The sequence below is a fragment of the Miscanthus floridulus genome, chromosome 13 (genome assembly GCF_019320115.1).
Source record: "Miscanthus floridulus cultivar M001 chromosome 13, ASM1932011v1, whole genome shotgun sequence".
Classification (NCBI taxonomy): domain Eukaryota; kingdom Viridiplantae; phylum Streptophyta; class Magnoliopsida; order Poales; family Poaceae; genus Miscanthus; species Miscanthus floridulus.
Genome location: NC_089592.1, coordinates 25,873,665 through 25,890,365, shown reverse-complemented (window position 1 = coordinate 25,890,365; position 16,701 = coordinate 25,873,665). Strand labels below are relative to the sequence as shown.

Below are 16,701 nucleotides of genomic sequence, written 5' to 3'. Positions count from 1 at the left end.
CGATCACCAAAACAAAATGGCTCATATAATTTATACCTTTGTCTTGAGCCTTTTGCTTTTCTCTTTCTTCTTTTCAAGTCCAGGCGCTTGATCATCACCATGGCATCACCATCATCATGTCATGATCTTCATTTGCTTCACCACTTGGAATGTGCTACCTATCTCATAATCACTTTGATAAACTAGGTTAGCACTTAGGATTTCATCAATTCACCAAAACCAAACTAGAGCTTTCAGGCGGCCATCCCGTACTCGATGGCGTGGGCAACAAGACTAGGCAGCGCCCGTACACACACACACACTCTCTCTCTCTCTTTCTCTCTGACTTGTAAGGCCATCCCCTTCAACTATAAAAGGGGATGCGCTCTCTCCTAAACGACCCGATGACTCGAGGACTCGACGGATACACAGGCTACCGAACATGGTCTCAACAGCTTGCAAGCTTGGGCACACAGAGACGCACACAGAGCACACGCTCCGACACTTAGCATACGTTTGAACCCCCATCACTCTCTTCCACTCGGACTAGAGTCTGACCGGCCTTTTACACCCCCACTTCATTCCTCACTTGTTTGTAACCCCACAACAAACTTCGAGCACCTGAGCTCAGGAATAAAGTCACCAACCGACCTCAACTGGACATAGGACCCGTTGCCTGAACCAGTATAAATCATGTGTCATTGAGTCCTAGGCCACATCCGATTACAACATACGACAAAACTATAAATATTTACTTGTTGGCCACATTTCGCACCGACAGGAAGAGATGCTACTCACTTTGTCGCTTGTGCCACATTTGTACCAACCGTTTTAACTTTTAGCAAGTCATATAATAGCCCTGTTCGCTTGTCTTATAATCTGTACTTTTCAGCTTGTTTTTTCAGCCAGAACATTATTTTTCTCTCACAACAAATTAGCCAGAATAGTGTTTTGGCTTATTTTTTCAGCGAAGCGAACGGGACCAATGACTTTTATAATACATGTTGCGATTTGTGTTTGTATTTCATCCGTTGGATGTACATACATGTACATGAGTATCAAAGTATGTACTATAAGTTTATTTTTTTAAAATCGATGTATGAGAGTAAAACAAGCTGTACGGCATATACTAATATAAGTTTATACTATTACTATCACGAAATTATTCTCCACTCTAACTGCAGAACTCCAACCCAATTTAAACAAATTTTGCCCAAAACCACATTCGCCCAATTTTCAAGTTGAGCCCGGATTCGGTCTAAATTGGGCCTAGAGCTATCCGGGCTTTGAGCCTGGCCCATCAAACAGGCTTGGTTCGGGTAAACAGATCTGGTGCGCTTAACCGACCCGAACCCCGGCGCATCTCTCAGCCAGCCACCGCTTCCTTCTCTGTTTCCCCTTCCTCTCGGCTCCATCCAGCCTCGGATCCCCAACCGCAAGAACAGCAAGAATCGGCGGCGGCGATGGTGTGCGCTAAGTGTAAGATTATCCCTCCCTTCCTCCCGGTAGTTGATGGTGTGCATCCCCGATTCCTTTTTGCCCTAGAGGACTCGTGCTGGGATCTGTACCCTTTTTTCTTCTTCTTCCTGTTTTTCCTTATATCAGAAAGTGCTGGTGGAATTTGGGATGCAGGCGAGAAGAAGCTCGGGAAGGTGATCGTGCCTGACAAGTGGAAGGAGGGCGCCAGCAACACCAACGAGAGCGGCGGCCGCAAGATCAACGAAAACAAGCTCCTCTCCAAGAAGAACAGGTCAGCTCTCCCTTCATCCTCCCTTCCCCTGCCCCTGTCGAGCCTTCTCCCCTACTACTAGTAGTTCTTTGCGGTCAGGGTTGGGCTGACATCACGCGCGAATAGCTGATGCCTGTTGCTTGGGCTCCCAATTTCGTTTTCTGGGATACCTTCAACAGATCAGGGTAGAAGCTTTGGTTTTCATTAATAAAGAGGCAAATCACCAGAGTTAATGGCTCTACTAGTCATGAAGATAGTATACAGTAAGTCAGTAACCAATCAATCAAACAAATTGTTTGCTGGTCCAACTCAATGGACAGGCTGGTAGACTTGATTTCTTGAATTTTGAGCCACCTAAATCATTTAATTTTAGAATATTGTGTTAGCCCTCATTTTTCCCCCTTAAAGCCTTCAACTGAATCAGACTGATAGTATGTCGGTTGTACAAGAGTACAAGCTCTTGTTCTTGACAGTTTGGTACCACGATGGTGGTAGCATGGTAACCTAATGCCCCCTCAAAGTTTCCCCCCAAAAAAAAGTTCCAAAAAAAGCCCCCTCAAAGTTTCTCTCTTCAATGCAGGGCCGTAGTAAGGATGGCCTCCTTAGTTCTTAACTGAATAGATAGTGAATTATTTGTTGCAAGTGTCACAGATCTGGAAGACAACAAGGCACATGTTCCACAAGGATTTCTTTCTATAAATGATAAACTTTGGTCTTATCGGAGAAACTGTCATGCTAACTGTTGTCTCGGTTAACATAGGAATATGAAGAAACCACCTTCCAAATTAATGAATGTTTCATTACTAGTTGTGGGAATACACAGGGGAGATAGAAAAGGTGAGAAGGAATATGAGTTCTGATGTTGTAAGGTACGGAAACAGGTGCTAGCTAGGGTTTCATATGGATATGGGGTGGTAGGGGATAAGGATTTCCAGTTTTTATTTAGGAATCTTTAATCAAAATTCATATTTATTTGATCCTTATGTTCAAGCAAGGTGCTCTTGAATTTCCATGGAAATATCATGTGTCACCAGTGTGTGGCTGATATCCTGTTTGTTTGGCCAGGAGTCAAGATCTGTTCCTTCTAAATATGTTGCTTAAAATTTTAACTGAGTTTTCTGTATCTACGGATTCTTTAGCCTCATTGGATATTTTCCAGAACAAGCTATATGTTTTTGTTCTCTATTGAAATCACAGTATGTTCTTTTTTGTAACTTAATATTCAAATCACATCTGTTGTCCATTGAAGGTAATATTTGTGATTGTGGTCTAATTCTACACACTTCTGCTTAATCACAGGTGGACTCCATATGGAAACACCAAATGTATAATCTGCAAGCAACAGGTGCACCAGGACGCAAAATATTGCCACACCTGTGCTTACTCGAAAGGTAAGAAACACACTAGAAAGGGAACATGGTAAATGAATTTATAAGTGCATTGACACATTCGAAGTATCACTATCATATAGTTCATGACTTAACAAAATGCTTCTGAAATTAGTTAATTCCTTATTCTGATCATAATATTGATTTTTTTCCAGGAGTGTGCGCAATGTGTGGGAAGCAAGTGTTGGACACGAAGCTCTACAAGCAAAGCAACGTGTGATCATATAGCTGTACTATATTGCTAATACAATCGAGCTGTCAACAATTGTTGTGTGTTAACAAAGTATGTACTTGACTAACAATTCTGGAACATTAAATGTCTCCAAAATCAAAGCTCCAGTGACTTTATGCGAGTTTGTGTGTTGCATCACAGAGAATCTGTTGTGGCTATTGCAACTAAAAGTGGCACATTTTGTGTTTTGACAACTGTATCTAGCATAAATTTCATTTTAGAATCAGAATTCCTATGGCCTCCATGACAGCAGTTTCTGAAGAGGTTTCCATTTCTGAGTATTCTGTTCGCTTCAAATGAAGACACATTCTCAGAGGTTTTACAATTCTTCACTGCCAATGGTTCATTTTGTCTGAACAATGCTTCTTGTTTGCTGCTACATTACTGGTACAGTTAGTCTGAACGATGCTTCTTGTTTACTGCTACATTACACATAAAGACGGACACTATAACCTGTCAAATGGACTGCCACAATTGTGAGATGCATCAACCATGGCCGGGTCAGCCTACAAGGCTACAGCTAGCTATATAGTTCTATGATATGAAGCAGAAGCACATGAGACTAAGCTACATACTACAATGGACAAGGGAAATGAAATATATCCAATGCTTGGAATTTTATTTCTTGACGCAGAGTGAGGTTCTAACTTAGGTTTTCTGGTTGAGCACATGACGGAGCTGAATCTTCTGGCTCTCCATCCGAGCTTCTAGGAGCTTTGCCTTCAGGCTCTGCCTCTGAACCATCTCCATGCAGCCTCTGAAACCCCGGTTGAACTGGCTGTTCATTGAGTCTGGTGAGCTCCATTGCGCTGTGCTAGGGGTGCTGTCTCCCATATCTAGATTTGAGCCTTTGGCAGTAGAGTACACACCATTTGGAAGACTTGCACTTGATAATCTCCCATTTATCATCTCTGGAACATCTTTTGTACGGAGTTCACAGTTTTTCAGTGGAGATGACTTCCACAGCTTTGATATGGCAGACTCTTTCTTCTTGGACTGTTTCATGTCTGTCAGGTACACATTGCTCAAGTCATCACACAGTTTGTTGATCTGCTCACCCTCAGAATCGTTTCCACTGGTCCATGAAATTCTGTCAAAGATCTTGTTGACTGAAGGTTCGCTTCCATATGGTGAGTGGCTTGAACCTTGCATCTCTTCATGGCTCATGGTCTCCCAGCTGCTTCCATCTTCCGTGTCGCTCTCATCAGAATGGATTCCATCTGGGAACAATTTGTCTCGATTTTCCAGAAATATATCAGTTGTTGGGCTAGCTTCTTGGATTTCTTTCTTTGGGCATGGTTCAGTTTCCTTTGTCTCTGTCTCTTTGCTTGGGCGTAGCTCTTCAAAGATGGACAGTATATCTTCTGATGCTCTTGGTAGCTCATACGTGAATTCAACCTCTTGGTCTCTGGCTGACCCAATGGCCTGTACAATGTTGTGTGCCGCCTCAACAATTGTGCTGTCTCCTTTGGAAGAGATGAAAGTTGAAATGAAAGCCTCCACATCCTCCTGCAGTTTGCTCAACTGTTCATATTTGGCCTCAAGAGTGAGCTTGGCATCCACAAGTTTCATCTGCACTCGCTCCTCACGCCACACCTCAGCCATCTGTAGCAATTTCCTATCCTCATCCAGCTCACCCCGCAGTTTGACAGAATCCTGTTTCAAGGCTTCGATCTCTGAATTGTGTTCCTCTATCTCCCTCACTAGCTTGTTGCACACCTCCTCCGTGAGTTCCCGTGTCTTCTGCTCGCTGTCATACTCCTGCAATAGCTGCTTCGCGGCCATTTTGACCTCTTTCAACTCATCAACAAGCTTGAAGTTAATAGTCTCCAACTGCCTCCGGTTCTTTTTCTCATGCTCCAGATCAGCCTTCATATCTTCAAGAATTGCTCGAACTTTCTTGTGCTCTCTGTTCCGCCAAGCTGCTTTCTCCTCTGCGAGTTTCTTGAACAAGTGATCAAGTTGCTTCTTGGCCGAAAGCCGCTCAGCTTCTAGCTTGCTCACCCTATCCTGCGCCTGCTGAAGCTCCAACTCAAGGCTAGCAACATAGCTGCCCCCTTTCTGTTCCTCAACAAGATTTAGTTGGCTAGCAATCACATAGGCACCATCTGGTTCTATGCTCTTTATGTTTATATGCTCCCATTTTGTTGCATCCTCCACACCAGAGGAAAGACGAAGGTGTACCTGCATGGTTAAATCCACTGAATTAGCTTGCAGTATGGAACCAAAAAAGATAGAAGCAATTTAGGTGCGAGTGATTTCTGGTTATACCTTGTGGAGCTCTCCACTATGTGGCCCCAGGACAGAGTTGGGGCTTGAAATGTCTTTTTTCAGACTATGGTGGTAACTAAGAGGATTCTTGCTCAGAAGGTGAGTTTGTAGATGTCTCGGTATATGCTGTCATATAAGTGAAATCAACAAGTTAATATGAATGATCAATCAACTGCCACAAAGCAGAAAAAAAAACTTGTTCCATCTCTAACCAGCAACAAGACATCAATACATGGATAACGATTTGATAGCGCCCTCAGATTTACCCATCCTCAAAGTTACAGCCTAAAGTAATTTCTTTAAAATGACAAAGCAAAGATCTGAATTCTGACGAAAAAGGAGACATAAGAACAAGATGAACTGATCTCGTTATTGCACGTATAAATCTTGGGGAGTGGATCATTCAGATCCTATCAGCAAATAGGATGAATGACAAACGAAAGAGTTGTATGAAACCGCCATACCATCTTCTGAAACCAGGATCTATTGCTCATGCCATGAATGGCAGTGGCATACTGGCATTGCAACCAAGATGGGTAACTCACTCAAGTGGAAACTGAACACATGACCGAGTTTACACCGAATATCACTTGGCAAGGTAGCAGTAGTGACTCCAGTAAATAGGCAAGGCACCCACGCACCACAAGCACGGGTAGCTGGAGGAGACAGGCTGGTTACTCTCACATCAAGAACCCTAGAGAGGTAATGTACATCCGTGCGTGCTTAATTGCACGGCACACCGATGATTCAATGAGCCAGGAGCAGATCACAGGCTGTGTGTATCACAAGGAACGCGCCCATGGCCTGAGCAATAAATGTCACCCGCCGACACTGAGACGGGAGCGATTATTATATTATAAAAGATGAAAGAGAGCAATGAGAAGGAACGCCGCCATAAATGGGGATCTGGACTTCGATTCCGCCGCCGTGCGACGCCGTCGGCAACGGCTAGTAACTGCTTGCCGCCACGAGCTAGAACGGAGGGAGGCTAGAGAGCGGAGTGGTACGGTGGGCAGGCGAGTACGGCGGCTTGATGAGGGAGGGCGTCGCCTCCCGCCGTCCTGGATTCGCCTCCCCGTACGCCGAATCCGAGCGAGGATCCAGCAACATTCGAGCGGGAGCAGCTTAATTCGACCTAAAAATTCGAACTTCCTTTTTTTTTCTTCTAACGGGCGAGCACGGAGTGGGAGATGCGCGTACCTCGAGGCCGACACGGGAGGCGGCGTCATGCTGGCCAGCGGCGGGTGCCTCCTCGGGTGGCCGCAGCCGCCACACCGCCGCGGCCAGGCGCCTGACGGAGGAGGAGGGCGGGTCTCCACGCGGCCTCTCCGCGCCGGCATTGCCCTGGCCGCTAGGCGCGGCCCAACGGAGATGCGGGGTCTCGGGGCCGCCGCGGCGGGCAGCGCCAGCGCCGGCGCCTGCGGCGGCAGCGGGGGAGGTAGGTAGTGTGGCTTTGAGCGGGCGGCGGCGTCGGAGGCGGCGGGGCGGCGCGGGTGGAGCGGAGGAGGCGGCGGCGGGGCGGGAAGCGGGCGGCATTGGCTGTGGGACCTGGGGTAGGGTTGCGGCGGTGTGAAGGGGCGGGGCTGCAGACTGAGGCCGGAGGAGAGGCAGAGAGTGAGAGATGTTGGAGGCGAGAGAGCAAGAGGGGGGTGGAAGCGACAACGGCAGAGAATTAAGTGTGTGTGTGTGTGTGTGTGTGTGTGGGTGGGGTGGGGGGGGGGGGGGGGGGGGGGGGGGGGTTCTGTAAAGATGTTGGCATTTATGAGGAGCATGTGTCGTAGTACCTGGTATTTTCTGATTATGATCCTAATATTTTTTTATAACACGCATATAATTATATACTCACTTATGGATTGTAGGTTGTTTTAACTTTTTATATTCATTGCTTTATTACTATGATATCAAGATAAAATATATATATATCTATATATAATATAGTAAAAACTATTTATTTAGAAAAATTAAAATAACTTATAATTTGAAGCGGAGGAAGTAATAATCTCTCTCTATTATAAAGCTAAACCCTTACAAGTTCAATCTCTAAATGCAAGTTCTATCTCATAGCGACTCTTTTGTAAAGACGGAGGAAGTGTGTCCCACTGTGTTCACATATATCCTTCGCGATAGATTTAAAAAATGGTATTACAAGAAATAGAAAATATTGTATTATCTAAGGTGGCTTAGGGATGAATTTAGGGCTGTTTATCAGGGTCCATCGAACCTGATAAAATTTATATATTCTCTAATAAAACACTGTTGAAATAAAAAATCTATGTGATATAATAAAGTTGACTCTGACGATATTGACGGCCACCTAGTTTGCTTATGTTGCTCTAGGTGACACTCTCCTGCCTAGCTAGCAAAGTAGCAATCTAGCCATAACGGCCTGGTCAACAAATTAGTGATAGATGCACATTTACCATGAGGAGGTGGCTCACATGTCACAAGTAGGGGAGCATGAAAACATATTTGATGAGAGGCAATAAGGCAGCAAATCATTAATTATCTTTATGGAATCGGACAACTAGGTAACATAGCAAGTAGCACGCACTCTTACCCTAACCCTTGAGGTGTCTGGGTTAAAACCTGGGTCATGAATATTTAAGTACTTGTACGCATGCATCTATCACCGTCTCCATGAAAGATTTTTTGACACTTTGGCATTTCACCCATCATCGAAAACTAGTTTCGCACTTTTTACTATCCCGCAAAATAGTTTTGCTAGTTTGCCATTATAAAACATGTGCAACCCACCGGAATGCCATTTGGTGACTTTAGATCTCAAAAAAAATGAAAAACGAAGTTTTCTTCCACATTTACCCCTTGCCCTTTTCCTTCTTCTTTCATGTGAGAGCACACAGATGGACAGAACCGAGGGAGGAGAAACGGATCGAGCGAGGCACAGGCCTGCCACCACGCCGCTAGCTAAGGCCTGCCACCTCTTCATTTCCTTCTGTCGAACCGCGTCGTCTCCTTTCTCCGTATGCGAGCCGCTCCTCTACTTTTCTGCCCGAACAGAGGAGGGCGCGCTGCTTCCGTCCGCCGGTGTGAAGGCCACCGGTGCACCTCGCCAGGAACCTTAGCCGCCGGCCTCGCCCTCTCGCCGTCTCCTTCGACCCGCCGCCACGAGCATGCTCCACTCTGCCTCCCCTGTTCCCTCGCCGCGACGTGTCCGAGCGCGGCCTCGGCGGACGCACCCCCACGGCAGTGCCGCGAGCCTCCAGCGACGCCCGCCCGCCCCCCATGGCAGCACCTGCCCGCTCGCCTTCGCCATGCAGAGTCGTGTTCCCACCAGCGAGGCATGGTGGCTGCAGTAGAGACCTCGGGGCCGCCGGGCTCGTAGGCCGCTTCTTCGGCGTCGGCGAGCACATCAACAAGAGTCGCGAGGTGGACGACCTAGCCCCGGCGAGGCTATTCGTGGGCCTGCCCATCGACTCGGCCACGAACGGGCACGGTGAGACCGAGGGCCATCAGCGAGGGCCGGCCTCGGCGAGCCATGTGCCGACGACGCCACGGCACATCGGGAACGTGATGGCCACACCTGTCGCGACTGGAGTTGGAGCAGTGCCCGCAGAGGCAGATAGTGCTCCCACGGCACGAGTAGCACCGTCGTCGGCCTGACCCGGCAAGCCCCGCACCTGAGGTTCAGGTGTGCCGACGTCGCGGCTTCCCCCGCCGAAAGGCAAGCCGAGCGCGATGGCCACGGAGCACAGAGGGGGAGCAGGTCCATCTTCGTCACGCATCCGCGTCGGCCAGCATGGGAGCAGCCGGTGGTGCACGAGCTCGACGAGCGAGTTGGCCGTGAGCGCGTGGAACTCGGCCAAGTGGAACTCGAGGCTGGCCGCCTTGCGCTGCCTCCTCCACACCTTGGCGTCGGCGCCGAAGATGCCATCGCCGAGGAGGTACCGCACGGTGTCACCTGCTGCGTCGATCCTATTTTGACCACGAACGCGGAACGGTGACGTATAAGGAGAAACCAGGGCAGGGGTAGGAGTGGAAGAAAACTTCATTTTTTTTTAGATCTAAAGTCACCAAATGGCATTCCGGCAGGGTTGCACATGTTTCATAATGGCAAACTAGCGAAACCATTTTACGTGATGGTAAAAGTACGAAACCAGTTTTCGATGATGGGTGAAATGCCAAAGTCTCAAGTTTTTTCAGTAAGAAAAGTTGGGAGACAACTTGTAACAATGACTGCGACGTTAGCTCAGGTTCAGCACATGGCCTTTGAGTTGGAAGCTAACCAACCCCCCTTTCTCTTTTGCGGCAAGTATTTCATCCAAACACTTGCTTGTGTTACTTGAATTCGTTGTTCACGTGCACAAAGTTAACATAGTACTTACCTGATATAAATTTGCGCCACACATAATTAATTGCTTTATTCCCCTTTGCTTGTTTGTTACTACACATGAAGAGAGAGATTGATATTGACAAACCTCTGTCAAATTTGAACTTGGAGAATCTGAGCTCGGCTGATCTGTTCGTATGCAATCACGCCTCTTGTTGCTAAACATGCCTTTTCCTTGCCATGCATGTGACTGGCTTTAACTGAGCAATTGGAACTGGAAACATCCAAGAATACTGAAAGAGGCCAGTGCCTCAGGTAGTTGTTCATACATCACTGGCACCTACAGTCTATCTAGTGAGGCAGAGGGACATCCCATGTTGCAAGAGGGAACATTTGGCCCTGTTCGCTTGTCTTATAATCCGTACTTTTCAGCTTGTTTTTTCAGCTAGAACTGTTGTTTTTCTTTCACAACAAATCAGTTGAAATAGTATTTCGGCTTGTTTTTTCAGCGAAGCGAAAGGGGCATTGTCTGAGATCTAACTGTATTTTTATAGGAGTATTTTTTTAGGGCTCAAATGTAATCTTGGAAGTTTTTTTGCAGCCCATGCATCAAGTGCTGTGGATGTAATCCTATTCCAAGGATAGCAGGGAGTAGGCCCCTTCTAGGGGCATACCTTGAGAGTTGAGACAAAAGGCAGTTGTTGAGAACAACTTGTCACTAGAATGCTGCTTCCTTCCAAGAAGATAAGATTCATTTCAGAATTATGTAACTGGATGGAATCTTGTGAAGATTACACAAAGTGCTATACACCCTCCATCCCTCCCAAAAAATACAATTCTAAGCTTTGGGATAAGCCAAACTTCTTTTTTAAAATTTGATCGAGTTTATAGGAAAAATACCATATTTTATATCTACAACTAGATTTACTATAAAAACATATTTCATAATTAATATAGTAATACTTATTCAATATTATAAATGTTAGTAATTGTCGATACGGGACCCACCGGATACCCAATAAAGCAGGGAGAAGATCTAGTCTAACTAGGATTTCTTTCCCTGTAAACTTAGTAGTAGTATTATTCTGTAATCCTACTAGGAACCTCGTTGTAAATCGACTAGGACTCTGGCCTCCTGACTATATAAAGGAGGGCGGAGTTCCTAGAGCAGAAGAGACTTAGATAACGCAATACTTGACAATCAATCCAACGCAAAGGCTAACGCCGACTGGACGTAGGGCTATTACTCGATCATGATCGAGGGCTCGAACCAGGATAAATCGACTGTCTCTTGCATTAACCGTCGAGTTCTGCATACGCTGAAGCCCGAACAAACTGCCCCGGGTACCCCCATGGCAGGCTATCGGTGGTGAAACATCGACAACTGGCGCAGCTAGGTATGGGCTTTTCGGCAAAACTGCATCCGAGAGCTCGATGGACCTAGACAACATGATCTTCTCGATGGGATCAACCTTCATCTTCAGTTCATGGATCTACGAGACAGGCAACGATGGCAAGCTCCAAGGCCGTCTCCTCGAAGATTCAGATCACCATGAAAACCTTTCTATTTTGGCGACTACGACGGATCAAATCGCCGGAAGATTCGCTCAACTCGTGATATCTGATCCAACTCAGATTTCGTGGATTTCCGCATCCGACTCAAACTCGGGCTCCGCATCCGAGATGGAATCTCTACCGAATTCTTTCGAGAAACCGAGTTCTTTTCCGACAGGGCTCCGGTACGCGGCCTCGGCCTATCAAGAAAACAACTCGGAATACACTCAGAGTCTTTCCAAGAAGTCGGGTTCTTTTCCGTTCGGACTCCACAACATGGCAAAATCTTATCAGGCATGGCCCGAAGGCCCCCTCGATCCTGGTGCTTAGAATGCCACTAAAAGGAGCTCAAGAAGGTCTCGTACTGACTATAACATCTCAAGACTGCATCGTCCACTGGCCAGGTTCTATTCCTAAAGACCACGGTACCCATCTAGTCGGCACTGACGACGACAACAATTCTACCCTACCAAGAAGGAGACTCGATCTGCGACCTTGAAGCCTCTACTAAAATCATCAACAACTCCGACAGTGTGGAAACCAACACCAATAACAGAACTGATTCACACACGAGAAGTATTCATGGTTCGCCGTCCTCGATCACCTCTGGTCCCCCCAGAAGCACCCGACATTAGGTCATCGGACGAATCCGAGTCCAACATATCACCCTTTATTCAGGGGCACGATGGTGAGACCGAGAGTCAGAGGCAAGCCAGAGAAAGAAGAAACAAATTGAAACAAGGATGCCAATGCCATGCTAGGCAGCACAAGGAAGCTTGGATCAAATATGAGTCAGATCTGGCTGAGTACGACTGGAAAAAATCAGAACAAGAAGTCGAAGAAAGACGTGCGGCGAATGCACCCTACAATAAGATCCGAGAAGCACTAGAAGAACTCAGAGCGACATCACTTCCCAGTGAAAAATAGGAACAACTCCGAGACCTCCTCCAATCAGCAGCCCTAAGAACGCACGACGGAAGAGCCCGCTTAAGACTACCCAGCCAGATCAACATCTCATAGGAAGGAAGATCAAAATCAAAAGAAGTCCGCTTTCGAGAGACTTGGACCAAGCAGGAAGTCACAACAGAGAAAGTAGAAGGGACCACAGTCAAAATTACCGAATCGAACAACCAAGGAAGATCATAAGAGAAATACCTATTTAGACATCCCCGCAAAACTACTCTCACCAAAACGACAGTTGGCAGGAAGGAGGTGCCGAATCAGAATACAAGGAAGCCGGAACGCACGATAGATTCCCCTGTTTTGCAAATAGACTCGCTTCAATATGACTGCCTCACAAGTTCAAGCCGTCCAACCACTCTAAATATGATGGCAAGACCAAACCAAGGCAGTGGCTCAGAATTTACTCGCAGTCGATTGAACTAGTCGGAGGAGACGACGATATCAAGACCTTATTTTTTCCCATGGCACTGGAAACCATGCCCCTCCAATGGTTCGACAAATTAAAACCAGGGTCAATCAGAAATTGGGAAAGACTTACAAAGAGTTTTCTGTGGAAATTTCACGGGTATCATTACGCACCCCATCACCCATGCAGAATTAAAAAGGACTCAAGCAGAGAGGAGGCGAAACTCTTAGAAATTACTATCGACGATTTGGCAAACTACGTGCTCAAGTACATGACATCATAGAATAGGAAGTAATCGAAGCTTTCTCTCACGAAATTATGGCTAGGTGGCAATTTCAAGACTTCTGCAAAGAAAACCCGAGAAGCAATGAAGAATTTAGACGCACAGTAGAAAAGATGATTATTGCAGAGGAGAAGACACGAGAAAGGTTCCCAGACAAAAACAACCAAGACAACCCGAACAAGCGAAATCATCGAAACATCAGACATCAAGAAAGAAAATGTGGACCAAACAACATCGTGGCGATGGCTAATAAATCAAGAAAGTTTTCCAAACCCAGAGGGTATGACGACATTGAAAACATGCGTTGCATTTTGCATCCTAAAGGAAATCACACCACTGGAAATTGCTACACATTCAATGAGCGATACACGAGAAAAGATAATAAGGTAAACACTAAAGAAGATGATCAGAAAAAAGATGAAGACAACCACGAAGACAAGGGATTCCAAAAATCCAGGGGGACGGTAGCAGTGATCTTCACTAGGACCTCAGATTCTAGAAGCAAACATCAAGAAAAGCTAGCTCTATGAACCATCATGGCAGCAGAACCGGCTACTCCAAGATATCTCAATTGGTCACAGTATCCAATCCAATTTTCAAGAGAAGACTAATGGACTAGCGTAGGAAATGCATGCCATTACCCACTGGTTCTAGATCCAACTATCGCTGGCATGACTGTCACTAAAGTACTAATCGATGGGGGAGCTGGACTCAACATCATCTTTTCAGAGACGCTAAGGAAGATGGGACTACAACTCGCTAGGATGATTACACCAACGAGCACCCCTTTTATGGAATAGTACCCGGCAAGGCAGCTATGCCACTTGGACAAATCACTCTACCGGTTACTTTTGGCACTCCCTCAAACTACTGAACAGAGTTCATCAAGTTTGAAGTTGCAGACTTCGATTCATCATATCACGCAATCCTCGGGCTCCCAGCACTAGCAAAATTCATGGCAATACCGCATTACCCGTACCTATTGCTTAAGATGCCAGGGCCTAATGGTGTCCTTTCCCTTTGAAGTGATTTGAAGCACGCTTTTGACTGCGACGTTTAGGCAATTCAAATTGCAGCCAAGGCACAAGCCACCGATGGTAAAAAAGAAATAGCCACTATTGCCGTAGAAATGAGCTCAAAAGAACTAGAGATACCGGCTAAAAAGCCCAACATCCTCGCACCACCAAAAGAAGCCGACGTCAAGCAAATTGACCTGGGCACCGGTGATCCCTCCAAAATGGCAACCATCAGCACCTACCTCTCGGCAAAATAGGAACTCGCGCTCACCAACTTTCTTCGAGACAACAAAGATATCTTCACTTAGAAGCCGGCCGACATGCCAGGTGTCCCAAGAGAGTTGGCTGAGCACATAATTGATGTCAATGAAGGCTCAAAGCCTATGAAGCAACGGCTACGACGATTCTCGCCCGACAAAAAGACAGCAATTAAAAAGGAAATCACAAAGCTAATGGCAGTCGGATTCATCAGAGAAATCCTTCATCTAGATTGGCTAGCAAACCTAGTTCTAGTACAAAAAAAGAATACGGACGAGTGGCGCATGTGCGTCAACTGCACAGATCTCAACAAGAACTGCCCGAAAGATCCATTTGGGCTACCACGCATTGATTAGATAGTTGATTCGATAGCAAGATCTGCCCTACTATCCTTTCTTGATTGCTATTCAGGATATCACCAGATTGCATTAAAAGAACAAGACCAGAGCAAGACATCTTTCATCACTCCGTTCGGCGCCTACTGCTACAAGACCATATCGTTTGGACTCAAGAATGCTGGTGCCACATACCAAAGAGCTATCCAAACGTGCCTTGATGATCAGATTGGCGAAAACGTAGAAGCATATGTGGATGACGTAGTAGTAAAAACAAAGAACCCAGACACACTAATTGAAGACTTAAAGCAAACCTTCGAAAACCTAAAGAGGTGGAGGTGGAAATTGAACCCAAGCAAGTGTGGATTCGGAGTTCCTTCAGGACAACTACTAGGATTCTTAGTCAATCATCGTGGAATCGAAGCCAGCGCCAAGCAAATTCGAGCCATAACAGAGATGGGCCCTCCTTGGAGTATCAAGGATGTGCAGAAACTAATAGGCTGCATGGCGGCCCTCAACCGTTTCATATCAAGACTCGGTGAAAAAGGGTTTCCTTTCTTTAAACTACTAAAGAAGACAGACAAGTTCGAGTGGACAGAAGAAGCCAACGAAGCTTTCAAAAGACTCAAGATGTACCTCACAACCTCACCCATTCTCACACCTCCAAAGAAATATGAGGACATGATGCTGTACATTGTGGCAACTTCTACTGTGATCAGCACAGCAATAGCCGTAGAAAGAGAAGAAGAAGGGCGCGTATATAAAGTACAACGACCCATATACTATATCAGCGAAGTACTGTCAGAATCAAAAATCCGGTACCCGCATGTGCAAAAACTACTCTACGCCCTCCTGATCACTTCATGCAAGCTTCGCCACTATTTTGAAAGCCACAAGATTACCGTGGTGACAGATTTCCCACTCGGAGACATCCTACACAATAAAGATGCAACAGGGCGCATATCTAAGTGGGCAGTTGAACTTGGTGCTCTCAATATCGATTTCACCCCACGAAAGGCAATCAAATCTCAAGCCTTGGCTGATTTTGTTGCTGAGTGGACAGAGATTCAACAACCTATGTTAAATACCATCCTCGACCATTGGAAGATGTACTTTGATGGATCACTCAAGCTAGGCGGAGCCGGTGCAGGTGTTCTCTTCATTTCTCCAGACGAAAAACAACTCAAGTATGTCCATCAGATATTATGGCAAGCTACAAACAATAAAGCAGAATATGAAGCCCTCATCCACGGACTCCGAATAGCAATTACCCGTGGAATCAAGCGATTACTCATATACGGCGATTCGGTAGTAGTCATCAACCAAGTCAACAAAGATTGGGACTGCACCAAAGAAAATATGGGCGCTTACTGCGTTGAAATACAAAAACTCGAAAAACATTTTCAAGGATTGGAAATTCTACATGTCCTACGCGATTCTAATATTGCAGCAGATGTCCTCGCCAAGCTCGGATCAGACAGGGCAAAGGTCCCACCCGGCGTATTCATAGAGGAGTTATCAGCTCCCTCTATCAAACAACCTGGTGAGATAACCCCTGAACTCTCAGCAAAAGGCACCCAGATTTTGGTAATCACCACCTCGTGGACCCAGGTTTTTATCGATTATATCAAAGAGAATAAATTACCAGCAAATAAAGCAGAAGCTACCCAAATTGTTTGTAGAAGCAAGAACTACGTCCTAGTTGGGGACAAGCTGTATAGAAGAGCCGCATCATCAGGAGTACTCCTAAAATGTGTCTCATTTGAAGAAGGCAAAGAGATCTTAGTCAAAATACACTCAGGGTGCTGTGGGAATCATGCCACTTCAAGAACGCTAGTTGGCAAAGCGTTCCACACCAGATTCTACTGGCCAACCGCTTTGAAAGACGCAGAAGAACTCATCAGAAAATGCAAAGGTTGTCAAATGTTCGCAAGACAAGCTCATGTACCAGCTCACAATCTCATCTGCATCCCTCCCGCTTGGCCTTTCTCCTGCTGGG

At 46.1% G+C, this 16,701-nt stretch overlaps 2 protein-coding genes across 3 annotated transcripts; one reads left to right on the top strand and one right to left on the bottom strand.

The window, feature by feature from the left end:
• Positions 1–1,331: 1,331 nt before the first annotated feature.
• Positions 1,332–3,449, top strand: LOC136501370 (uncharacterized). The gene is made up of 4 exons (XM_066496882.1): positions 1,332–1,458; positions 1,612–1,729; positions 3,008–3,099; positions 3,252–3,449. Exons 1-4 carry the CDS (start codon positions 1,443–1,445, stop codon positions 3,314–3,316), a joined length of 291 nt encoding a protein of 96 aa, XP_066352979.1. The 5' UTR covers positions 1,332–1,442; the 3' UTR covers positions 3,317–3,449.
• A 225-nt stretch (positions 3,450–3,674) lies between these two features.
• LOC136501369 (uncharacterized) lies at positions 3,675–7,259 on the bottom strand. 2 transcript variants are annotated; one of them, XM_066496880.1, is made up of 3 exons: positions 6,800–7,259; positions 5,600–5,725; positions 3,675–5,512 (listed from the first exon to the last, which is right to left on the bottom strand). In XM_066496880.1, exons 1-3 carry the CDS (start codon positions 7,133–7,135, stop codon positions 3,977–3,979), a joined length of 1,998 nt encoding a protein of 665 aa, XP_066352977.1. In that variant the 5' UTR covers positions 7,136–7,259; the 3' UTR covers positions 3,675–3,976. The 2 variants fall into 2 exon arrangements, with proteins under 2 accessions (XP_066352977.1, XP_066352978.1); XM_066496881.1 differs by lacking the exon at positions 6,800–7,259 and adding an exon at positions 6,064–6,281.
• Between the last annotated feature and the right edge of the window lie 9,442 nt (positions 7,260–16,701).

Excerpts from the sequence above, each read along its gene's own strand:
- LOC136501370 (XM_066496882.1), top strand. Across the intron at positions 1,730-3,007 it reads CTCCTCTCCAAGAAGAACAG|GTGGACTCCATATGGAAACA; the intron begins GTCAGCTCTCCC and ends GCTTAATCACAG. Across the intron at positions 3,100-3,251 it reads CACCTGTGCTTACTCGAAAG|GAGTGTGCGCAATGTGTGGG; the intron begins GTAAGAAACACA and ends ATTTTTTTCCAG.
- LOC136501369 (XM_066496880.1), bottom strand. The coding sequence starts at position 7,135 with ATGCCGCCCGCTTCCCGCCCCGCCGCCGCCTCCTCCGCTCCACCCGCG. Across the intron at positions 5,726-6,799 it reads CCTCCCGTGTCGGCCTCGAG|CATATACCGAGACATCTACA; the intron begins GTACGCGCATCT and ends CTTATATGACAG. Across the intron at positions 5,513-5,599 it reads ATAGTGGAGAGCTCCACAAG|GTACACCTTCGTCTTTCCTC; the intron begins GTATAACCAGAA and ends TTAACCATGCAG.